The sequence below is a fragment of the Nyctereutes procyonoides genome, unplaced genomic scaffold (assembly GCF_905146905.1).
Source record: "Nyctereutes procyonoides isolate TBG_1078 unplaced genomic scaffold, NYPRO_anot_genome, whole genome shotgun sequence".
Lineage (NCBI taxonomy): Eukaryota > Metazoa > Chordata > Mammalia > Carnivora > Canidae > Nyctereutes > Nyctereutes procyonoides.
Window position 1 is genome coordinate 15,358,568 of NW_026575126.1, and position 25,945 is coordinate 15,384,512.

At 37.5% G+C, this 25,945-nt stretch overlaps 1 protein-coding gene across 2 annotated transcripts in view; it reads right to left on the reverse strand.

Moving 5' to 3' along the window:
- Positions 1 to 8,608, reverse strand: part of ZNHIT6 (zinc finger HIT-type containing 6) — a 59,532-nt gene extending 50,924 nt beyond the window's left edge. Inside the window, exons 1-4 of one of the 2 annotated variants that reach the window (XM_055341354.1) lie at positions 7,765 to 8,608; positions 6,548 to 6,613; positions 6,357 to 6,463; positions 6,191 to 6,276 (exon numbers count right to left, since the gene is read on the reverse strand). In XM_055341354.1, the coding sequence (XP_055197329.1) occupies positions 6,191 to 6,276; positions 6,357 to 6,463; positions 6,548 to 6,613; positions 7,765 to 8,414 (909 nt within the window). In that variant the 5' untranslated portion in view covers positions 8,415 to 8,608. The remainder of the gene's footprint in view (positions 1 to 6,190; positions 6,277 to 6,356; positions 6,464 to 6,547; positions 6,614 to 7,764) is intronic. The other variant, XM_055341353.1, reaches the window with a different exon arrangement.
- Positions 8,609 to 25,945: the final 17,337 nt, after the last annotated feature.

Sequence of the window (25,945 nt, forward strand, 5' to 3'; positions counted from 1 at the left end):
GTGTCTGACTTTGGTTCATGATCTTGGGGTCTTGGGATCTAGCCTGGTGTCGGGGTCCACACTCAAAAGGGAGTCTGCTTCTGCCTCTCCCTCTTTCCCTGCTCTTCCCCCTGCTTGTGCACACACACACACTCTCTCAAATAAATAAGTAAAATCTTGAAAAAAAAAAAAAAAAGATAAACTCAAAGAGTGACTGAAAAAAAAAACAGTAATTACTGTATGGAGATTTTTTTAAAAAGCCAATTTAAAGAACTGAAAACAATAAATCAGTATAGGGTTAAATGGAATTTAAGGTAACTGCTGGTAAACTGTTATCTCCCTGCCACTTATCTTGATAAATAAATTCTTTTGGAATGTAGCCCCACCCATTTTTGTTTATATATTGTTTATGACTGCTTTCTTGATACAACAGCAGAGTTGAATAGTTGTGACAGAAACCATATGGCCTGGAAAAAATACTGTTTGACCCTTTACAGAAAAAGTTTGCCAACTCCTGTTCTAAGGTTGTTTGCATTGTCTAGGCACAGAGTTCAGGTGGTACTTAACTTTAGATAATGGTAAATTAAGCATGCATGTTGTATTATCTAGCTTAGCCAATGAAAGGATAGAAAAAGGGTGTATAACTTCTAAATGATAAAGAGAAAAATTCAAATGACTAAAAAAAAAAAAAAAAAGCCCAAAGGCAAGAAGAAAAAAATTGGGACGAATAGCAAAAATGATGTGACAATTTAAAGTCAAACGTACAGGTAATTTTATAAAATATAAATGAACTTAATGATTTAGTTAAAAGTTACAGATTGTAAGATGGAAGAATAACTGAAAGCCAGCTATCTACAACATAAGGATACAGAAAGGCCTTAAATAAGTAAAAAACAGACCATGCAAATAATTGATACAGCTTTATTATTATTAGTCAAAGTACACAAAAAGCCAGAGACAAGGAGGATCAGCTCATAATGCCAAAGGTTAAATACACCAACGAGAAGTTATTTCCTGAGGTATGCATTTAATAATTTAGCCTTAAAACATATAAAGCAAAACAAACTCCCACAAGGGAAACAAACAGGTCTGTTTGATTTTATCTACTGGGGAATGTTAACATACTTCTCTTTGAAACTTATAGAAGAAATACACGCAAACAGTAACATTATAAACAATTTAAACAACATAGTTAATAAACCTGACCTAAAAAGGGTATACAGAGTACTATATTCAGCAACTGCAGAATATTCTTATTTTCAAGCAGAGACCACTACAAAACTTGACCATATATACTGGGCCACAAATACAAGTACTGATGTATTTTAGAGGAATGAACTTAAGAGTATGTTCTGACCACACTGCAATTAAACTAAAAAAGAAAGATACAACAAAAGTCAAGGGGATAGGATACAATAACAAACTAGAAAAAACACATAACAGCAACTAATCTAGGGGAAAAAAAGCACAAATAACCAATATCACAAATATCACAAATGAAATCACTACAACTCCCAGAGAGATCTAAAGGAGAGGTTTATGAATAACTTTATGCCAATAAATTTAAAAATTTAGGTCCAATGGACAAATTCTTAGAAAAATGTAATCTAGAAATAGTAACTCAAGAAGACACAGAAAACCTGCAGAATCCCACAAAAAGTAAAGACTATACCTTAGTAGCCCAAATTCTAAGCCCATACTGGTTTCTTAACAACTTGGGAGTTAGGTAAAACTTTTACCAAGGAGGAAGTAATTCTAACATTAGTGAATGCATCCAAGAATAAAATGGGAACATTCCCAAATAATTTTATGAAACTAGAGTCATAATGATATGGAAAACTGAGAAAAAAAAAAGAATAAAAAAAAAAAAGGAAAACTGAGAATACTAAAAATGAAAATTAAAGGTTAATCTCACTCATAAAGAGAAATACAAAATGAATGCACGGATAAGGTGGACACACACATATAATTCAAATGAATTCCACAGAGTAGAAAAAGCATATGATATGATAATAACACACATGCAAGTTAAGCTTAAATTAGAAAACCAATTAAAAAGATCTTTCATACTAGAAAATTATAGATTAAAAGACAAAAATGAAATAATCAAATACAGAAAAATCATTTAATAAAATATAACCACCATTCATGATAAAATCTGAGAGCAAACTAGGACTAGAATTTTCATAATCTAGGTATCAAATTATATCTTAAAGAAATTTAAGAGCAAACATCATGGTGCAGTCTTGGAAGTTTTTCTTCCATGACCAGAGTTATAAGACAAAGATGTACAGATGAGTTAATGTAGCAGGCCTGAGACTGTTATCTTTGGGTGGTTTTGTTTGCAAAGTTGTCTCTTGGCAAGTGCCTGGAAATTTGAATAACCGGTGAATGGTTTCCTAAACTGACTTTTCCTAAAACAGTTAAGTGTGGTCCACTGTGCCTGAATTGTTTGTATAAACCATATGGTTTTATTTGCTTTCCTTCTGGGAGTCTGGAATTTGGCACTTGCTGGACAGAGGGTGCTTCTGTGATCAGTCCCCCAAAAAAACCCTGGGTAGTGAATTTTTAACGAGCTTGTCTAGCAGACAATACTTCACATGTGTTATCGAAGGAGGAATTAACTGCATACTGTGTAACTCCAAATGGAGAGGATTTGTGGAAGCTTGCAACTGGATTCCTACAGGCTATGCTCCTTTTCTTTTTGCTCATTTTGCTCTGTATTCTTTCACTGTAAAAAATTTTAGACATGAGTACAACTGGATGTTGAGTCATGTGACTCCATCTAGCAAATGAGAGCTAGGGGAGGACTTGAGACTTACAACATAAATATCTACTATCATCATTGGTACTAACCCTGGATGGTAAGTCCTAACTATTCCAATAAGAAAAAAAGAATAAGGATAGAAAGATAATAGAGAAAATCTCAAGGAATCTATAGATAAAGCACAGGTGTAGATTTTAATTCTGTAAAATGCAGATTAGAATACCATAAAATAAATAACAAAAATCTCATTACTAAATAAATGCAACCCCAATTAAAATTCCCAGGTGGGGAAACGGGATTGTAGAATCAACAGGCCGATTCCTCATATTTGTATAGAATTACAAAGAGCCATATCCACACTAGAGTATAGCCATACTCCAGAAAATGAACAAAGTCAGAGGAATTAGTCTAGGAAACAGTGAGTTGCAGTAAAAAACAATAGAGAGTGTTTAGTATTGGTGTGGATAGACAAGTAGACCAACAGAATAGAATAGAAACTGACCCAAGAATATATGGATGCCTGATATATTACAAAGGCAGTCCTGTAGAGCAGTAAAGAAAGGATGAACTTTGGAGCTAAGAAAGTGCATTATCCATTAATTAAAATTAAATGGGATCTCTGCTTCATTTGATATACAAAAATTAATCTCAGGTAGTTTACAGATATAAATGTGAGATGCAACACTATAAAGCTTTTAGAAAATATGAGAGAATAGCTTCATAACTTCAAAGTAGGAAAGAATTTCTTTATAAACATATAAACTACTAATTATAATGGAAACATATGATAAATTTGACTACATTAAAATTAAGAACATCTATTCATTAAAGACACTACAGAGAGTGAAAAACAAGCCACAGAATGGAAGAAGCTATTTATAACACAATCAACTACCAACAGGCATTTAAGAAATATAAGAATTCCTACAAACCAGTAAGAAAAAGGAAGTTGACCAGTAAAAAGATGAGCAGGAGACAAACTTTCTACAAAATGAAATCCAAATGGCCAATAAAATATTTGAAAGATGTTCAATCTTATTAGAAATCAGAGAACTGCAAATTAAAAACCCCAATATAACTACAAAGCCATCAAACTGACAAAAATTTTTATTTTTTAAGATTTTATTTATTTATTCATGAGAGACAGAGAGAGAGAGAGAAAGGCAGAGACACAGGCAGAGGGAGAAGCAGGCTCCATGCAGGGAGCCTGATGAGGGACTCGATCCCGGGTCTCCAGGATCATGTCCTGGGCCGAAGGCAGCGCTAAACGCTGAATCATCCGGGGATCCCCCAAACTGATAAAAATTTTAAAACTCTGACCAAATCAAGTTTGGAGAAGATGTGACAACAGGTGCACACAATATTGGGAATCTAAACTAGTGTAACTACTTCAGAAAATATTTTGGTTACATCTAGTAAAGCTGAAGATGTGCATATCCCACAACAGAGTAATTCCATTGCTAGGTATAAATCCTAGAAAAAACATGTTTGGACAAAAACCACAATTCATAAACAAAAGTACTCACTGCAATACTTTAAGGTTTTGTTGTTGCTGTTATTACAGAAAACTTGAGTCCATGAACCAAAGAATGGATAAATAAATGATACAGGTCCTAAACTAGAAACCATTCAGAAGAATGATCAGGGAATGGCACAAGGCAGAAATTTTTGAAAAGATGATAATGTTCTTTTTCCAGACCTAAGTGGTAGTTACATGGATTGGTTCACTTTATGATTATTCATTAAACAGTGTTCTTTATATTTTATGCTTTTTTAACATGCATGAAATACTTCATGATAAAAACAAAAAAATTAAAAATTTATCTTTTAAGCAGAATTGTAATTATGCTTAATTATCCTTAATTAAGCTTCTGAAAAACATGCATGGTAATCTTTCTTTCAGATATGTGAAATGTCAAGTTGGTACCAGTAGTAACAATAAAATAAGGTGTTAAAATTAAGAGCTAAAATTCTGCAACTCCAATGCTAAAATGGTCTTTGAAAAAGGCACATAATTTCATGACATGATTTAAAACACTCTTAAAGAATTTCTAGAATAGCAGTTGCAAAATATTTCCAATATGTAAGTTTTAATTTTGCATACTGTTTACGGAATGCAAAAGGGATGAAAGAGTATGAAAATTAAGTGTATTAAATAAGTGGGAAATATCAGAAAGGGAGACAGAACATGAAAGACTCCTAACTCTGGGAAACGAACTAGGGGTGGTGGAAGGGGAGGTGGGTGGGGGTTGGGGGTGACTTGGTGGCGGGCACTGAGGGGGGCACTTGATGGGATGAGCACTGGGTGTTATTCTGTATGTTGACAAATTGAACACCAATAAAAAATAAATTTATTAAAATAAATAAATAAATAATAATAATAAATAAATAAATAAATAAGTAAGTAAGTAAGTAAATAAAACAGCCGGGACGCCCAGGTGGCTCAGCGGTTTAGTGCCTGCCTTCGGCTCAGGGCGTGATCCTGGAGTCCTGGGATCAAATCCCACATTGGGCTCCCTGCATGGAGCCTGCTTCTCCCTCTGCCTGTGTCTCTGCCTCTCTCTCTCTCTCTCTCTCTGTGTGTGTCTCTGTCTCTCATGAATAAATAAATTAAAAATCTAAATAAATAAATAAATAAAATAGCAAGTCCTGTTAGTTCTTCCTTCAAAATTAGAATCTAAACACTTTCCAATAATTTAACAGCATTATCCAAGCCACCATCATTTTTCACCTGAACCATAGCAAAAGCTTTTTAACTATCCTCCCTTTCAATCTTCCACTCTTGCCCACTAAAGCTCATTTTTCAGACAGCAGCAAGAGTGATATTTCAAAAAGCAAATGTGCTCAAAACCCTCTCATGGCTTCCATTTTTACTCAGAATACGTTAGGAGTCCTCACCAGTTTCTCTAACCTCATGTTGAATATTCTTCTCTTTATGCAATTATACTTCAGTCACCACGTCCCCATTTCAATCCTCAAACACACCAACCTTACTCCTAACACAGTCTTTACTTCTGTTTTTGTCACTACCTAGAACAGTCTTCCTCCAAAGGTTCACGTGGCTGCCTCTTTCTCATTCAGATCATTGCTTAAATGTCATCTCTCAGAGAAACTTCTCCTGACTACTGTATTGAAGATACTCATAACCTCCTCCCAAAAAACACCATTTTCATTTTCTTTAATCTCCTGTGCTTGCTTTATTTTCCACATGCACTAAACTCTATCTGAAATTATCTTTGTTCCTCTACTCATCTCCTGTCTTTCCCCACACAATACAAGCTCCATGAGAAGAACTTAGTTTTGGTCACTGATGTACCCCTAGTAACTGGAATAGCTCTGGATCACGGTAGCTGCTCACCATGTATTCGGTGAAAAAAAAAAAAAAATGAATCTAACTGATAAAAAGAATTTTAACTGGAAGTGATGGAAAAAATAAATACTTACGTGTTTATTGCTTATTGGTCTTTTTAAGAAAGCATCTCTAGAAATGTGGTCTGCTGTTCTTGCCACATCTTCCAAAAACCGATAATCTAAAAATTTCAAAATAGAAAAATAAATGACATATTCCAGTGGCCAGGAAGATCAAACCGCTATGCCTAAGATGACTTACCACTTAGGAGATTCATCTCAGTAAACTGTTGTATGGAAACATATGCAGTCTTATCTCGAACTCCATTACATGTCAGTTCTGCTTTGTGTTTCTTCACACAGGGCAAACTGAAGAGACAAAGAGGAGGTACTTTTATACTGAGGTACGATGGGTACAGACATGGGTAGTAAGGTAGGAAATTACATATATACCTGCAGGAATATCGCATACAACGTGGACATTTGTACTTGGCTTCTTCTGTACCACAGGTTTCACACCTACAAAAGCCCACAGGAAACTTAATAAATTATCAAATATTAATTCTACTCATTTATCTATAATCTTTAACGCTGAGTCAATGACTCATCACCAACAATTTAAAGACATGTAGTCAGTGAATAAGGTATATGCAAGTAACTCTGATAAAATACTTGATAGTTGTCAAACATCCTTAGAAAACTCTCCTCTAGGAAACTGTCTCTAAACGACATTTACAATATTGTTAGTACTACATAATCCAAGAAAACATGTAGTAAGTTTTAAATCTCGCTTTTGACTTCTTTTGCTATTGCGATCACAGAATGAGATTGCTCACTACTATTTTAACTTGTGATTCCTGGCAGTCTGTTAATGATTGTGTTTGTACGTCTGCGCACGTGCGCACATAACCAGAGGTCCAATCCGTGAATTCAAATACCTTAAAGGCACACACACCACAAAAAAGTAGGAGACCAGGTTAAATACGTAGTATCAGCGGCATCTCTTCTCATCTCCACACCCAACCTGAAATGAGCATTAAAATAATCTGGAAATTCTCTTACCCATCATCTGTCTCCAATTGCTTTTCTAGGAGCTTAGGACTGACAACCAAACTACAGCCATTTCTTTTTGGCCCAGTCTGTTCTAGACAGGAAGAGTCCCAAGAATGTGACCACTCTTCTATTTCCTATGCTGTCACATGATCACAAAGTAAAGGAGATTAACTATAAAGCAATAAACATTCACAGTATCCATAGAGGAAGTAGACAGCTGGGTGAGTTCAAGTGCATTTCTAATTTTAACGATCCACGGTATCCCTGTTAGTTTAGTAGACTTTTCTTTATGCCTATCCTCTTTTAAGGAATATTGAGTCAAGAGCATATTAGGTCAAACCAGAATCTGGTCCAAGAGTTTTCTAGTCCCCAGAATTTTCTGACTTGGCCATTGTGCACTGGCCACTTACAGCCTGACGTATTTTCACCGAATGTGTTGTCCTCTGACAAAACCCTGCCTCCCCCCCACACACACCTCCACCACCAACACGCTGGCTCCAGAGACCCAAGATGGCACTTATTTTTCATTATTTGACACCCGGCTGCTAGATTTCCTACATCCCAGACAACAGAGGACTCCACACCTCATTTTCCCAATGAAACTCTCCCTGTCCTACCTGGACATGGCCAGTTTCCGTTTGAAACCCGCTGGGGGATTTATCCGAGGCTCCTCTTTCACCTTCGCATCATCCATCACTTCTTCCTTTGGGAGATACTTCTCTTCCTTCACACTCACTTCATCCATCATTTCCTCCTTTTTTATGTTCTGAGTAACAAACGCTTCCTCTTTTATCTCCAAATTATCTTTCTTCTCTTCCTTCACATCTAGCCAGTCCATCGCCTCTTCCTTCACCGTCACTTTCTCTTCTTTTACCTCTGCTTCACTCCCCTTCTCTTCTTTCACCTCAAAACTCCTATCCATCTCCTGCTTCACCTCCGATACGCCTGGTTTCTCCTCTTTCACCTCAGGCGCGTCCTCCGCCTCCTGCTTTACCCACCGGCCTTCTTCCATTTCCGACCAATCCAGAACTTCTTGCTTCACAACCGTTAGGTCCACTCGCATCTCCTCGGCCTTCTGTCCACTCCTTTCCCCGTCCTCCGCCTTCTCCACTCCTGCCAGTCCGCTCCCCGCTCCCACGCTGCCAACTTCCGTCACTGCGGTGCCCCCGACTCTCTCCCCGTCGGACGCGAGCCTCAGCCGCGCCCCCTCAGCTCCACTCTGCAGACCTCCTCCCAAAGTCCCCTCATCTTCAACAGCAATATCCATCAGCTCACGACCCCGCGGTCTCCGCTGCCACTCTGTCCTTCAGTGTGGCTTGTCCACGCCAAAGGGAACGAATTCCGGGCCCGAACACCGACAGTCACCCACGTGCGGTGCCGAAAATCGCCAAGCCGCGAACGCCGGGCTGCCGCCCTCGTTCCAAGTAGTCGTAGAGCAACGCTGCCGCGCCTCGCCACTTTACGACTCGGAGAGCCCTTTACGGCCCTGCAGCAGTCTGGGCCCAGAGGCTCCGAGAGAATCGGCGTGAGGCCACGCCCACTGAGAGAGCCACTTCCGGGGCGGGGCTTCGCTCTACCCATCCCCCGGGGAGGCGGTGTCCGCCTGCTTTCCCCGCCCCCAATCCGTGCGCGGCCACCTCCTCGGTGGAGAGGGAGGGAAGGGGCGGGGCAGCAGGGCTCTGACCGCGCGGGCCTGGGAGGACCTCGCCAGGTCTCTAGGGACGGTTACTCTTTTGTCTCTCTTTTTTAAAGATTTTATTTATTTATTTATGAGACACACAGAGAGAGGGGCAGAGACACAGGCAGAAGGAGAAGCAGGCTCCACGCAGGGAGCCCGACGTGGGACTCGATTCCGGGACCCCGGGGTCACGCCCTGGGCTGCGGGCGGCGCTAAACCGCTGAGCCACCAGCGCTGCCCCTGGGCCCCGTCACTCTTGCATGACAATGGAAGAAACACTTGAAAGAAAGAAAACAAACAAACAAAAACACTTGATGCCCTGCATCTAGGCTTCATTCTTCGCCTGTACACTAGAGAGGATGGAATTCCAAAACTTGGCCTTCCTGTGAAGATTCAATGGAATCGTGCATGCAAATAAGCCAGTAGTTATTGAAATAAACTCCATTATAAGGTGGCTATTGTTACAGGGAGTCCTGAAAGGTTTCAGACAGGAAAAAAGGGAATTAACTTTTATTCTTTCGGCGCCATCAGTAACAGCCAGTTTCCCATTTCCAGAATCCTGCTGGATTCTTCTTTAAGAGAACATATATAGGGATTTAAAGACTGAGCCAAAAGTTCAATCCCCAGGAATAGGCCTAAAAAATAGGCACAAAAATGCAAAAAACAAACCCCACACATTTATCTGTTTCAGTTACTTTTCTAGGTTATTACTATCACATACTGGGCGTTAGGCACTTTCACCTGATCTTCACATCATGTCTGTGAGGTATTTTTCTCACGTGTAAGGAGACTTCATAGGAGATGTATTTTTCTTGCTGCATAAAGGAGACTTCAGAGAAATGGCTTCTCAGCTGTAGGCTGCTTTGTATTACCTCCTCAATGCCGGGCATTTTAAGTATAGTATAATTCGTTTGCAAGTTGGTCAAGGAATGGGGATTTTTAATAGGTGAGCAGAGCGAGAGAGGGAGATAATTTCGAGACCTAGTTGGGGCACCAGGGATTAAGCAGTGCTGGAAGGAGCACTGAAGTCAATTGGAGAATTTAGTAAAATCTTCTTATATAGGTTGCAAGGAAGAAGCTTCCAGAGGAATCATATGGATAGTCTTCTCTCTCTCTCTCTCTCTCTCTCTTTTTTTTTTTGGATAGTCTTCTCTTTTGGAGTTACTTGGAGGTTCTTGTTGCCCATGGAGTCAAAGAAAGCCTAATTGGATTTTCAGGCCAGATCACATATTCACACTGGGGAAAGGGTTAAATGATAGAAAGAATCCATGTGGTTTTTGCTAAAGACAAGATTTGTGAAATGGGAGCACCAAGAGGGAATGTTGATCCTAAGAGTAAAACCATGTGAATTTCCATTTATGTAGAGGAAAAGTTCTGGGACTACAGATCAGACACCAGAAGGAAAGACTGTAAGATTTTAGAACTTTTGTCATTTCCCTAAATTTGTTCTTGTAATCTGTGTTTTTTAACAGTCACTGGAGGGAAAATCGTTGAACCAGTAAAGCTCCTTGATAGCATCACAGCTAATCATTTACTTAAGTTCAACACTCAACACTGTGGGATGGTAGTTTTCATGAAGATATTGGAGGTTGTGGTAGTATTGTTGAATGGTAGTTTTGAAGGAAAAATGAGGCTTGAGTGGTCCTAAAGGAGGGAACTTGGGGTTGGAGTATAGAGCACGGCATTATGTACAAGGATGGAGATAGGACAAGGACAAGGAAAGGGAGGCGGAGGTTATATGGAGTTATATGTCGCTGAATTCCTATCCAGTTCCTCAACCTCCTCCCCCACCCACCCACCCACCCTTTTGCACCTAGTGGAGTAGGGGGACAAGCCCAGCTCCTTCACTATAGGATTGTGCCTATCACTTCTGTCTCCTGCCTCTGCACCAGACATCACTTTGCAGCTCTCCTAACCACTTTGTTAAATGGCCCTTTGCCAAAATCATATATGAGATCATTTTAACAGCCAGAAACATAGGAATGCTTTCTAGGAAAGCATCTTAGCTATACTGAAATGCCATGAAAAAGTGTACATTAGGGTTGGTTAAACCATCTCTGTGGCTCAGCAGGCATTTTGTGTAGTCAACTGTCTGCTTGACGATAGAATGATTAGAAGGGCCTTTCCTGACCCTCCAATAGACACGTAAGAAAACAAAGACCCAGAGAAATAAAATGATTTGCTTAAGATTAAATGGCTATTGGGGCAGCCCGGATGGCTCAGCGGTTTAGCGCCACCTTCAGCTCAGGACGTGATCCTGGAAACCTGGAATCGAGTCCCACGTTGGGCTCCCTGCATGGAGCCTGCTTCTCCCTCTCCCTGTGTCTCTGCCTCTCTCTCTGTGTCTCTCATGAATAAAAAGATTAAATGGCTATTTAGTGGCATCACTGAAACAGAAAATTAATGTTCTGATCAAAGCCCTTTGTTTGCATTTGAGCTAGTTTAAGATAAAAGCCAGGAAGTGGAATTACAGCTGTGTCCACATAAGAGCCAGGAACCAGAAAGCCTGGAAGGCTAAGGTTTTGCTTTGTTATTTTTTTTTTCTTTTTAAAGATTTTATTTATTTATTCACAAGATACAGAGAGAGAGAGACAGAAACACAGGCAGAGGGAGAAGCAGGCTCCCTGGAGCCTGATATGGGACTTGATCCCAGGACCCTGGGGTCAGGCCCTGAGCCAAAGGCAGATACTCAACCACTAAGCCACCCAGGCACCCATAGAAGTCTGAGTTTTATTGTGTATGGCTAAGTGTTGTGATGTGTTGCAGTATGGGCTATTCAGAAACAGATGCTAATAGGAGTTGTTAGGGATCAATACCCATGAAGAGAAAGAAGCAGCAGCAGGATTAGCCAGAGAAAGCATTTAAGTTGCAATGCAGGTCTGACAAGGCTTGGCCAGCCTGACAGGTAGCTCAGAGAAAGTATTTGTCTTTAGAGTGTCCAACTTCAGGCGGAACTGCCTCATTCTTTATATCTGACCCCATGTGGTCATCTGATACTGGCTGCCCCAGAAAGGCCATGGTCTTGGGCAAGAGGCTTCTCTGCAGTTGGAGCTGACTGCTGGGCTGCACTCTTTGTGACTAGGTAGCAAGTCTTTCTCTGAAGAAGATCCGGGTGGCACATCTCCGTGGCTACTGTGGTGTGAATGTGTGCCTCTGGAGCCGCATAGCCTCTTGTCACTGAATTAGCTTCATTCTACTTTCTTTGCAGGCAAGGTGTCTGTCTTCTTCATGTACCTTATTAAAAGATACTGCCATTCCACAACTCTGAGGTTTATATGTCCTTAGTGCTTATATGATCATGGAGACTCACTGTTGTCTAATTCCAAATATCTGGGGAAAAGAATCTGATTGGATCAGCCAAGCCAAGGGAGGTAGGGAAAAGCACTGGGTTTAAGAGTCTCCTGTGTCAGAAGCTCGGTGACCAATCTGAGTCTCAGTGAATCTATCACTAACTAAGATGGACATAGTTATATGTATTTCATAGAGCTATTTTGAGAATTAAGTGAGAAGATGTATGTGGAAGAGCTTTGTAAATAGTAAAGCATTCTACAGATATAATTATTATTTTCCCCATCCTACCAGTAATTTTGAAAGTCCTGCTGATGATAGCTTGTTTGATTGTTTTCTCTTTCAGATCATGGAGGACAAAGTTGAGATAACCACATTTCCCAGTTCTTGGCACATTCTTCTCATGTGCAACAACCCTCTCCTTAATATTTTTGCAATTTGTACATCTCCACTCTCATACATTCGATAGGGCTCCTCATATATACATATGTCTTTGTGAAATATGTAGCATTATTTTACCGTGTGCATCTTTTTGACAGCTTCATTGAAGTGTCAGTCACATAAAATAAAATACACCTATTATAAACATACAATTCAGTAATTTTAACTTAAAAATTTTATAGAGTTCTGCAGCCATCATCAAAATCCAGTTTTAGAACATTTCCATCTACCTCCCTCCAATACCCTTGTTCCCATTTGCAATTAATCCCTGTTCCCATCCCCAGTTTCAGGCAATAATTGATCTACTTTCCATTCCTATAGATTTGCCCTTTCTGGAAATTTCTTATGAAATAATACATTATGTGGTCTTTTGAGTCTGGCTTCTTTTATTTAGCATTAAGTTACAGAGGTTCATCCATGTTGTAGCATGTCTCAGTAGTTTATTCCTTTTTATTGCTGAATAATATTCTGTTGTATAGATGTATCACAATTTGCTCGTTCATCAGTTGATAGGGATTTGGATTGTTTGCAGGTTTTGTGTTATGAAAATTCTGCTTCCACATTCCCATACAAGTTTTTGTGTATATATATCTATATATATATCCCCATTTCTCTTGAGTAGTGTTACCTAGGAGTTGAATTTCTAGACCACGTGGTAAGTTTGTATTGAATTTTTAGAAATGGCCAAATGGTTTTCCAAAGTAGTTATACCATTTTACATTCCCACTGACAATGTGTGAGGATTCCAGTTTCCATCCTTGCCAGCATTGGTATTTATGGTCAGTCTTTTTGATTATGGGTGTATAGTGGTATCTCACTATGAATTTAATTTGCATTTCTTTAATGACTAATGATGTTGAGCATTTTTCCATGTGCTTACTGGCCAGTTCTCTATCTGGATTAGTGAAAAATCTATTCAAATCTTTTGCCTATTTTTTTAAAGATTTTATTTATTTATTCATGAGAGACAGAGAGAGAGAGAAAGAGAGAGAGAGAGGCAGAGACACAGGCAGAGGGAGAAGCAGGCTCTATGCAGGAAGCCTGACATGGGACTCAATCCTGGATCTCCAGGATCACACCCTGGGCTGAAAGAGGGCACTAAACCGCTGAGCCACCCAGTCTGCCCCATTTTGCCTATTTTTAATTACTTGGTTTTTTTTTTATTATCTAATTGTAGTAGTTCTTCATGTATTATGGATAAAATCTTTTTTAGATAGCCGTCAAGATGTTCCTTAATAATCTGCACCTCCTGTTATTCGTGCCAATGTGTAAAACTTTCCCAAATTATCTGGGATTGATCTGTGTTACTGATCACACACAGTAGAAATATATTGTGTTGCTCCTGAGGTTAGGTTTTAAAAATGGCTGTGGAGCCTGCTTCTTCCTTTGCCTGTATCTCTGCCTCTCTCTCCCTCTCTCTGTGTATCTCATGAATAAATAAATAAAATCTAAATAATAATAATAATAATAATAAATAAAAAATAAAAATGACTGTGGTTTCTGCTTCAGGCAATTGCTCCCCTTCTCTCTCGGATTGCTTACTCTGAGGGAAGCATGCTGCCATGTTCTGAGTTGCCCTACCAGGAGGGCTCATGTAGCAGGGAGTCGAACTCTAAGGCTGAACTGTGTCCCTCCAGAATTCGTATGTTGAAACTCTAACAGTACCTCAAAATATGGCTGTATTTAGAGATAGGGCCTTTAAAAGATGATTAAGTTAAAATGAGGCCATTCAGGTGAACCCTAATTCAGTCTGATTGATGTAGAAGGAGAAATTTGGACACAGAAAAAGATCAGAGATGTGTGCACACAAAGACCATGTGAATGCACATCAAGAAGGAGGTCATCTACAAGCCAAGGAGAGAGGTCTCAGAAGAAACCAAACCTGCCAACACTCGATTTTGTACTTCTTTCTTTCTCTTTCTTTTCTTTCTTCTTTTCTTTCTTTCTTTCTTTCTTTCTTTCTTTCTTTCTTTCTTTCTCTTTCTTCTTTCTTTTTTTCTCTTACTTTCTTCTCTTTTTCTTTCTTTCTTTCTTTCTTTTCTTTCTTCTTTTCTTTCTTTTTTAATTTTATTTATTTATTCATGAGAGACACAGAGACATAGGCAGAGGGAGTAGCAGACTCCACGCAGGGAGCTCGATGTGGGACTTGATCCTGGGACTCAATCCTGGGACTCAGAGATCACGCCCTGAGCCAAAGGCAGACACTCAACCACTGAGCCACTCAGGTGCCCCTGATTTTGGACTTCTAACCTGCAGAACTGTTAGAAAATAAGTTTCTGTTATTTAAGTGACACATTTGTCCTATTTTCTTAGAGCAGCCCTAGCAAACTAATGCACTGGGCGACAACCAGCAAGGAACTGCGGCCTGTCAACAGCTGTATGAGTGAGCTTGGAAGCAGATTCTGTAGTCCTAGTCAAATCTTGACATGGCTGTAGCTCTGGCCAATAGTTGTGCTCAGATTCCCCATATTCAAAAATCATGTGACAGAATAAATATTTGTTGTATTAAACTGCCAAGTTTTGGGGCAGTTGCTACACGGTAATAGATAATAATCCTTATATGGTTTACAAATATATTCTCCCAGTATGTGGTTTGTTTTTAATTTTCCTAATTGTGTCTTTTAAAGATTGAACATTTTATGTTTCAACGAAGTCTAGTTTATGAATTTTTTAAGTGAATTCTGCTTTTTGTGTCACACTAATAAATTTTTGGCTATCTCAGCATCTCAATGATTTTCTTCTATATTTTTTAGAAGTCTTAGGGTTTTAGCTCTTACAGTTAGATCTATGATCCATTTTGAGGTTTTTTTTAATAATGCAAATAAATGATTTATTTTTTGCATATGGATCTCTTATTGTCCAAGCACCATTTGTTAAAAAGATCATCCTTCCCCCTTGAATTGCCTGATATTTTGTAAAAAATGAAGTGACCACAAATATAAGGATTTATTTCTGTACTTTCTGTTCTGTTTCAATGATTTATATGTCCTAGACAGACATATAAATTTACACCAATACCACACTTTGTTGACGACTGTAATTTTTAATAAGTTTTCAAAGTGGGTAATTAAGTCCTCCTCCACTGGTCCTTTTTCAAAACTGTGTTGGTTATCACAGCATAACAGATGGAGATGTTGAATCACTATGTTGTACACCTGAACTATATAGCATTGTGTGTCAACTATACTTAAAAAAAAATTGTGTTGGCGGATAGGGTTGAATATGTAGATCCGTGGGAGAGAATTAGCATCTTAACAATAGTGTGTTTTACAAGCCACAAAAATGGAATAATCATTTAGATTGTCTTTAATTTCACTTAACAATGTGTTTAGTTTTCAGCATACAGGTTTTTTGCACTTCTTTTGCTTAATGTATTCCTAAGGATTTTATTCTTTTTTTAAAAAAATACACTCTACACCCAGTGTGGGCCTTGACTGAACTAATGACCCCAAGATCAAGAGTTCCATGCCCCACTGCCTGAGCTAGCTGGGCACCTCAGTATTTTATTCTTTCTGATGTGATTTTGAAAGGAATTATTTATTTTCATTTTTGGATTTTCCATCACCGGCCTATAAAAATGCAATTGATTTTTTATACTGATGTTATATCTTGCAACCTTACTAAATTCTTTTTTTATTATATATACTATATATAATAAAATATATATATAAAATATATTTTATACACACACACACACATATATATATATATCTGTATTCAATTAACTAGTATTTTGTTTAGGAGATTTTATGTATGTTTATAAAGGATACTTGTCTATAGCTCTCTTTTCTTGTAATGTGATCAGGTTTTGTTATCAGTGTTCTTAATGCTTTTTAGGAGAGTTTCCTAACTAATTTCTACATTGTTCATTTGTTATTGAGAGTATTCAATGTTAGTCAACCCATCCCTTAAGTTCATTTCAATCATTCTGTTTTTCATAACCAATTTCTCCAGGTTATTTTTGCTTCATATTGTTAATATCCTCCCTCATCTCTTTGGAGATATTTCTTTTACTCATTGAAAATTTCTCGCTTTTTAAAAAATCTATTAATTTTGTTCCACAAGTACAAATTGTCCAGTTTTCTAAGAAATTTCTTTTATGGAATTACACTCTTCAGATGCTATAATATTTTCCTCTATGATCTCATATTCACTTGGGAGTATTAGCAACTTCAGCTGTAATTCATATTTGAAAGGGAGGATCAAAAGCCTGAGACTTGGATTGTGATTCTTCTGATTTTTTTTTTTTTTTTTTGAGGTGGCCAGTAAGGAAGACAGTGGATGAGCCTTAAAATAGAAAGCTTCTGATATTATAGTCAGGGCTTCACTAGAACCATTCTGGCCTTTCATGAGGAGAACATGCCCCTCAGGTTATCTCCCATATGCCTGCATCTGCCAACCCTTTCAAGAACTACTATGTTCTGTGGTATCACCCAGACCCTAGGGTAGAAGGAAAAGAGAAATGTTGCAAGCCAACCTGTGTGTATAGTTATCAGCTACCCTGATGTCACTCCACCTCCATGGGCAGGTGTTGGGCTGGCTCTGCTGTTGGCCCTTGAGTTGGGGTGGGCCATGATCCAATTCAGTGTAATGTGAGTAGACAAGGGCACAACCAGAGATACTGTCCCTCCATTCTACCCCTTACTTCCATCAGTGTCCATCTACGACTCTAATCCTTCCTTTCCCCACCACAATGGGCCCCAACTCCCTTTTCTTTTCTACAGGCTTCTCAGAATTTCTAAAGAGGCTCCAAGATCCATTAACACCTCCTCATTTATATGACATCTTCAGGATTAGACTTGGGGACTCCAGGAAGTAACTGTTATTAATTTGCTATCTTTGTCAGGAACTGGATTCTCCAGATTGAACTTTAAAAAATGGGGATGATAATAACTTTCTGAAATGATTTTAGAGGTGTCCTAAACATCTTTCTACTGGGCTTCCCATGGTATTGCTCAAGTTTTTCCAGGATGCAAGATGTTTCATTATATTCAGAGGTTTCATTATATTTACAACTTGGAGGCCATGCAGCAATTTCCATATACTTGTCCATGGATTGTTGTACCAGCATCACCTGGTGTGCTTAATGAGATTTCTGGGTCTTTCCATAAAGGTACTTAATCAAAATAGAAAGACTACTGGAAAATATTTTAACAACTGTCTCTGTGTGGATGTATAAGCAGGTTCATGAATCACTGGGTGAAGGCATTACAATTACACAGTCCAAGATGATAGTCGCTAGCCACAGTGGCTACTGAGCACTTGGAATGTGGTTGTCCAAACTGAGATGTGCTATAAATATAAAATGTAGAATGGATTTCAAAGATTCAGTACATAAAAAAAGAATGTAAATTATCTCATTAATAACATTTTTATATTGATCACATGTTAAAATGACAATATTTTAGATCATTAGGTTATGTATAATACAATTTTTAAATTAATTTCACCTGTTTTTTGTGTTTTTTCTTTTTTTTAATGGGGCTACTAGAAAATCTTAAATTACACATGAGGCTTATTTATTTCTATTGGGCAGTGCTACACTGGAAGAGGTTATTAGAACTCAAACTCCCATTAGATGTGATTTAGATAGAAGTATTCAAGAATTAGCTAAGCATGGTAGTTCATTTGTTAATTCAGTCAATAAATATCTATCTCTTCATTCTTCAAATTGTAGCCTGAGCATCTTTACATATCACAAGTCTGATAATGTCAGCCAACTCCTTAAAACCCTTCAATGTCTAATTGTTGCACTTAAGCTAAAGAACTAATCTTTATTGTGGCCTTGAAAAGATCCCTCATAATCTGACCCATATCTTCTCTTCAGCCTCATCTCTAATTACTCATCCTTCAGATGGAAGTAGTCCCTGCTTTCCTAATGAAGCATTCCTTAGACACTCTTCCTCCTCTCTGCTCTAGCCTAGATCAGAGTTCATGTGAATGTGTGTGTTTCTTCCAGTTGTCATGATATATTCATGAATATTAGCATGATATTAGCATCAGTTTCCCTCCTAGATAGTAAGCTCATTGAGCATGGGGACCTTGCCTTTTTCGCTCAGTTTGAATTACCAACGCAGAGCACAGTCTTTCATTCACAACATGCAGTAAAACATGAAGACATGAAGGACTTGAGCACCTATCTGCATCATGCATGGTGTCATTCTGTGTGATTATGATAAGCATAAAATCTATACTTTGCCTTCAGGGAGGTCACAGTTTAGTGAAGGGAGACAGGCATGTGAAGAGCAATAACAACCCATTGAAGACAGGATGTATAGAAGACAGAATGTGACCCAAAGAGGAAGCAGCATGCATTCCTTTGTGGGGAAAGTTAGGAAAGTTTTCCCAAGGAGCTAACTTGAAGAAAGAGTACGAGTTGGCCAAGAGGACAAGGCAGGAGAACTTCCCAGGCAAAGGAATGAGCACATATTGTATGTTCAGAGAACATTAGGTAAGTTAGGTATGACCCGAGTGTACTGACTTTAATAAGAAAAGAAGGTGAGCAGGTTGACAGGTAATCAGAGGCTGGGTCACTAAGGCCTTAGCCTTACAGGCCTTGCAGAAAAGCTTGCATTTCTTTATATAGGTGAGCAGGAGCCAGTTTCATTTCCTCAGCTTGGGTTCTGAGGTTGGGACAAAGAGAAGAAACCACAGATTGGTTCTGGGTATGAAGATTCTTTAGCAGGGGAGCATGACATACTGTGATTTGGATGGGCCTATTATTACAACACAAGTAATTTGTTTTCAAAGAATTGGCTGGTTCTTCTATTACTGGCAAAAGCATTATTTGGATCAAAGAAATAAATCATGATTCAAGAGGTTCAATCATAATTGATGAGCCTTTAGAAGGATCCAACAATTGTGTCATTACTATCAGAGGAATCCAGGATCTAATACAGAAGGCATAATTATTTGCAGCAGGGAAGTACATGAAATAGATTTCTAAAAAGGTTTTAGAAAAAAATTTTCTGAAAAATATTCTAAAAAATGTATTATCTTTTAACACCTGAAATCTGAAGGTAGCAATAATATTGGTTATAAAATCTAACTAAATAAAGTCTGATTTAGTTTTTCACTTCCAACTATTAAGCCAAAAACTTGTTAGTATCTAGTGAGTAAATTTTTTCATAGTTTTTTATTCTTTCATTGTAGGAAGACTTGGAAAAAATATATAGTATTTTTCTATGGTATACTGAATAATGTAGGAAATATTTGGGAACAGTTAAAAATTATTTTAACTGAATGTTTTATATAATGCCTGGACATTTGTTTTGGTCATTAAATGGCTTACCCTCTTTTACAAATTGAAACCTCAAGTGAGAAAAATTGTATATAATATCAATGAATTCAAATAAAGTTTTTATAACTTAAAAATAATCTAAAAATAATATTCTAAAAATAATAAAATTATTATTATTATTATAAATAATCTTTTATTATTATAAAGGGAGATTCTTATCCCTTCATGAAGAATGGCTTTTTCTTTTTCTTTTTCTTTTTAAATATTTTATTTTATGTATTCATGAGAGACACAGAGAGAGGGGCAGAGACACAGGCAGAGGGAGAAGCAGGTTCCATGCAGGGAGCCCGATATGGGACTCAGTCCCAGGACCCCGGGCTCATAACCTGAGCCAAAGGCAGACACTCAACCACTGAGCACCGAGGTGCCTGAAGAATGTCTTTTTCATGAAACTGGATTCCTAGTGTTTGCTTCAAGAAATGAGAAGTTTTCTTGAATTTCAACTATAAATTTGTTCTAAACTAGATACCTTGTAAAATCAAATTATTTTTAATGGATTGTTACTGAGATTACTCTGCACTTGTGTGCAGTGCTAAAATTTCACTGCTAGGAACAGCCAAGATGATAGCTCAGATTTCCCACCAGTTGCTCTTCTCTACGGAGGTGCCATGTTTCTAAATTAGCTTTGAATTATACCGGGACTCTGAATCCAAAGTGCACAGATTGCATAATTGCCTACTCAGTTGAGGTGGTAATGACTTAATCATGCCTTCAGAGCCAATTACTATGTAGGTCATGGTGGAACAGTTATGCTTGAATAGGGCAGAGCTCATTACATTCAAGGCGTAGCTTACACTTATTTCTGAAACTATAAAAGCTGCTAGTCTAGTATGGGAGGACCAAACTTAACATTTTGTTCAGGAAGTGAAGTCTGTCAAAATGCCTGCTGTGGAACACCAGGTTTCTACTGCTCAGGTAATTTCTGTGCCACTAGCAACATTCTCTCTTTTTGTCCATTGTAGTCATCAAACAAGAACTTCTTGTTTCCTACAGAAGGAACTACATTTGTGTTTCTTTCCAGGTAAAAAGCAGGGATAGATCTTTTATGAAGCCTAAGGCTCATACAATTTAGGGCCCTCTATGGAAAATAGCTAAAAATTACTGTACTTTTGCACACTCTACAAACATAAATGCCCTGTTGAAGACATTTTTAAGGCCATTTCAAAGCCCTAAAGCTTAAATGTATTAGCTTCATGGTAACTGCCTCTATAAAACATATTTTAGGTGAACTTGAAAGAAGCAAGGGAAGATGACATATTACACACAGGGAACAACAGTATGAATGATGACTTCTCATCACAAACAGGCCAGAGACATCAGATTGACATATCCAAACTGCCGGGGGAAATAAAGTCCGACAAAGAATTCTATCTTTAGGTAGACAAAAAATTCTTAAAAGAAAAAAAAAATTTGAGATGCCTGGGTGGTTCAGCAGTTGAGTGTCTGCCTTTAGCTCAGGGCGTGACCCCGGAGTCCTGGAATCGAGTCCCACATTGGGCTCCCTGCATGGAGCCTGCTTCTCCCTCTGACCTGTGTCTCTGCCTCTCTCTTTGTGTCTCTCATGAATAAATAAATAAAATCTTTAAAAAAAATTCAAATGAGAAAAGCCAAAACTGACAGAATTTCCAACAGAAAATGATGGAAACTATAGGACAGTAGGGCATCTTTAGAAAGAAAATGACTGATAATCTGGAATTCCATACTCAGTGAAAATGTCCTACAGACAAAATAGTTTTTAGACAAACAAAAAAATGAGAGAATTTGTTAAAGAATTACTTAAGGGAGTTCTCCAGCAGGAGGAAAATGATCTTAGATGAAAGTATAATAAAGAAAGGAAAGGAAGGACAGGAAAGTATAAATAGGTGGATAAAACACAAGAAATATTGTCAGTTTAAGATATTAGAAAATAACGACATCTCATAGAATTCTAAGTATGTGCGGAATTAAAATACCTGACAACAACATTCCAAAATGTCAAAGAGAGAGAGAAGTGGAATTAAAGTTTTGTAATATCCTTGAGTTGTCTGGAAAGTATAAAAGTACTAATTTATGTGGCCTCTACAGAGTCGAGGATACTTATTATTGCCTTTAAAGTAGCCATTAAAAGAAAATAAAAGTAATGCTTAATAAGCTAAAAGAGGGAGAATGGAATAATTTTACCAATCCAAAGGAAAATAAATAAACATAGATGAGACAAATACAAAATAATAGTAAAAATGCAAATATAATAGTAATTACCTTAACTAAACAGACGGAATACTCTAAGAGTCTAAAATTGTCACAGTATATCAGAAATAAACAAATTTATAAGCATGTGCTGAGTATAACAAATATGCCTAAAAAGAAGGATGCAGAAAGGTTAAAAATAAAAAGATGAACAGAGATGTACCAGGTTGACAATAACAAGTTACAACGCAAAATTGGTATGGTCCAAGCATTTACACCACCAAAACTGACTAACATGACAAGTAGGGATTGTTTCTCTTTTCACCCTGGAGGGCTAGTTATTAAACACTTACCAGGGCACCTCTGGATAAAGCTATGGTAAATTTGAAGGCAACCAATTACAAGTATAAAGCAAAAATGTGAGACGTAAGAGGAGAAACAGGCATATTCATAATCACACTTGGAGATTTTTAACCCATCTACCTTATATAACTAGAAGAAGCAGACAAAACAAAATTTTTTTATATTACAAAAAAGATTGGTGATATTTACTTATAATGACCACTGTAATTCCTATATTAATATACAAAAATGGGGAGAAAAGGGAGGCATATTATGTAACTACTGTTACAGTTGTACTTTATTTCTAGAAAGCCTTTATATTTAATCTATATTATAAAAATGTAAAATCTATTGTTATAAAACAAATTATGGAAATGGCATGGCTATAAAATAAATGAATAATTTTATGATTCACCACCGCCTCCTTGGTGATAGCTAGCATGCAGCTTATCTATTAAATCTTCAGTGATGTTGTTGCTCCAACAAGAGCAGCAGCTAGTGCCTACAAAGTGATTAATGGCTTTGTGCCAGGAAGTTTTATACTTTCCCATGGTAATTTACTGAATTCACTCAACTGCCAAGTGAGATAGTTAATTTTATGTGTCAATGTTATCAGCTATAGGTGCCATGTTAAAAATTATTTCTGGGTGTTTCTGTGAGAGTGTTTCTGGATGAGATTAGCTTTTGAACCAGTGGACTCAATAAAGTAAATTGTCTCTCTCTCACAATATGAATGGGCATTAGCCAATCCACCGAGAGCCTGAATGGAACAAAAGGCAGACTAAGGAAGAATGTGCCCCTTTTTGCTTTGTCTGCCTGCTTGAGTTGGGACCTCTCATCTCCAATGGCCCCCAGACTGGATTTTAAACCATTGGCTCGCCTGGTTTTCAGACCTTTAAACTTAACAGAATTATATCACTGGCCTTCTCAGTGTCCAGTGTACAAGGTGGCAGATTGTGGAAATTCTCAGCTTCCATAATTACGTAATCCAATTCATGCTAATAAGTTTCCATATAAAAAACATAAAATATTTTCATATATTATGCATACATAACAATATTATATGTATATTATAGATAAAATCTGTATTTCTACTTATATATATATCTGTATCTCCTATTGGTTCTGTTTCTGTAAGAACCTTAACTCATATAGATTTTTACTTTTATTATCCTCATTTTGCAGTGAAGAAACTGAGGCAATGAAGAATAAATGATATGCCCAAAGTCACACAGCTAATCCCTAGTACTCTTACCATTACACATAATATATTGCCTAGGATGAGTGGATAAAGAAGATGTAGTCTATGTATACAATAAAATATTTTAAAAATTAATTAATTAATTAAAAGAAATATATATAAAATAGAAATACCTTTGTTTTTTGTTTTGAAGTATTAAATTTAAAGCATATTTTATTTTATCTTTTTATTGGAGTTCAGTTTGCCAACCTATAGCATAACACCCAGTGCTCATCCCACCAAGTGTCCCCCTCAGTGCCCAACACCCAGTCACCCCAACCCCCCGCCCACCTCCCCTTCCACTACCCCTTGTTCATTTCCTAGAGTTAGGTGTCTCTCATGTTTTGTCACCCTCACTGATATTTTCACTCATTTTCTCTCCTTTCCCTTTATTCCCTTTCACTATTTTTTATATTCCCCAAATGAATGAGACCATATAATGTTTGTCCTTTTCCGATTGACTTATTTCACTCAGCATAACACCCTCCAGGTCCATCCATGTCGAAGCAAATGGTGGGTATTTGTCGTTTCTAATGGGTGAGTAATATTCCATTGTATACATATACCACATCTTCTTTATCCAGTCATTTTTTTATGGACACTGAGGCTCCTTATATATATTTCTTAAATGCTATCTAGGGAAACCACTTATGTCTCTGAAATAATTTTTTTTGGGGGGGGAACAAAAGGTATAGCGCATAGGCAGAAACTCTAGTTTCTTTCATTTAGAATCAACCTCTGCTCCTTTTAAGAAACAATTCTATGGTCCTCAAGCAGGAAAGCAGACATTTTTGCTATCGCTCCATTAAAAAAAATTGTAATAAAAGGTACAACATAACATTGGCCATTTAAATCACCTTAAGTGCTAATTCAATTGCATGGAGTACATTCACATGTTGTGCAACCCTTATTAACATCCATCTTCAGAACTTTATCATCATCCCAAATAGAAACTTCTACTCATTAAAAAATAATTCCCAAACCCTACCTCACCTCTGTTGTATTTCCTGTCTTTGAATTTGTCTATTCTTGGTATTTCAGGTATGTGGTACTTCATAATTTGCCCTTTTTTTCTGGCTTATTTCACACAGCATGTTTTCAAGGTAATCAGTGTTGTAGCATATATCAGAATTTCATTACTTTTTAAGACCAAATAATATTCCATCTTATGTACATACCACATTTTGATCATCAGTTCATCTATGGATGCACATTTGGGTTGTTTCCATCATTTGGCTATTGTGAATGGTACCTCTATGAACACTTGTGTACAAATATCTATTTGAGTCCTTTCTTTCAATTATTTTGCATATATATGCAACTTAGAATTACTGGGTTATATGGAAATTCTGTTTAACTTTTGAGAAATTGCCAAACTATTTTCCACTATGGCTACACCATTTTACATTCCCACCATGAATGTAGAAAGGTTCCACTTCTTCAGCATCCTTACCAATGCTTGTTATTTTCCTCTTTTTTTTTTTTTTTTTTGATTTTGGATAATAGTCATCGTGGTGAGTGTGAAGTGATATCTACCTATGACTTTGATTTGCATTTTCCTAATAACTAGAGATGTTGAGCATCTTTTCATTTGTTGGTCATTTGTATATCTTCTTTGGAGAAGTGTCTGTTAGATCCTTTGTCCATTTTTTAATTGGATTGCTTTTTCATGTTGAGTTGTAGGAGTTTTTTTTTTTTATTTAAGATTTTATTTACTTGTTCATGAGAGACACACAGAGAGAGAGGCAGAGACACAGGCAGAGGGAGAAGCAGGCTCCATGCAAGGAGCCTGATGCAGGACTTGATCCCGGGTCTCTAGGATCAGGCCCTGGGCTGAAGGCGGTGCTAAACCGCTGAGCCACCCAGCCTGCCCGTTGTAGGAGTTTTTAAAAATACATTCTGGGATATTAATTCCTTATCAGACATATGATTTGCAAATATTTTCTCCCAATCTGTGTGATGTCTTTTCACTCTCTTGATAGTGTCGTTTGATGTACAGAAGTTCTTAATTTTGATGTAGTACAATTTATCTTTTTCTTTTTTTGAACATGGTTTTAGTGTCATCTCCAAGAAACCACTGCTAAATCCAATGTCATGAAGACATTTCCCTATGTTTTCTTCTAAGAGTTTTATAGTTTTGGCTGTTCCATTTAGGACTTGAGTTAAGTTTTGTATATGATACCAGATAAGTGTCCAACTTCATTCTTTTGCATGTGGATATCCAGTTTTCCCAGCACTATTTGTTGAAAAAAAACTGTCCTTTTCCCATTGAATGATCTTGATACGTTTGTTGAAAATCAGTTGACTATATATGATATATGAGAAGGTTTATTCTGTGCCATG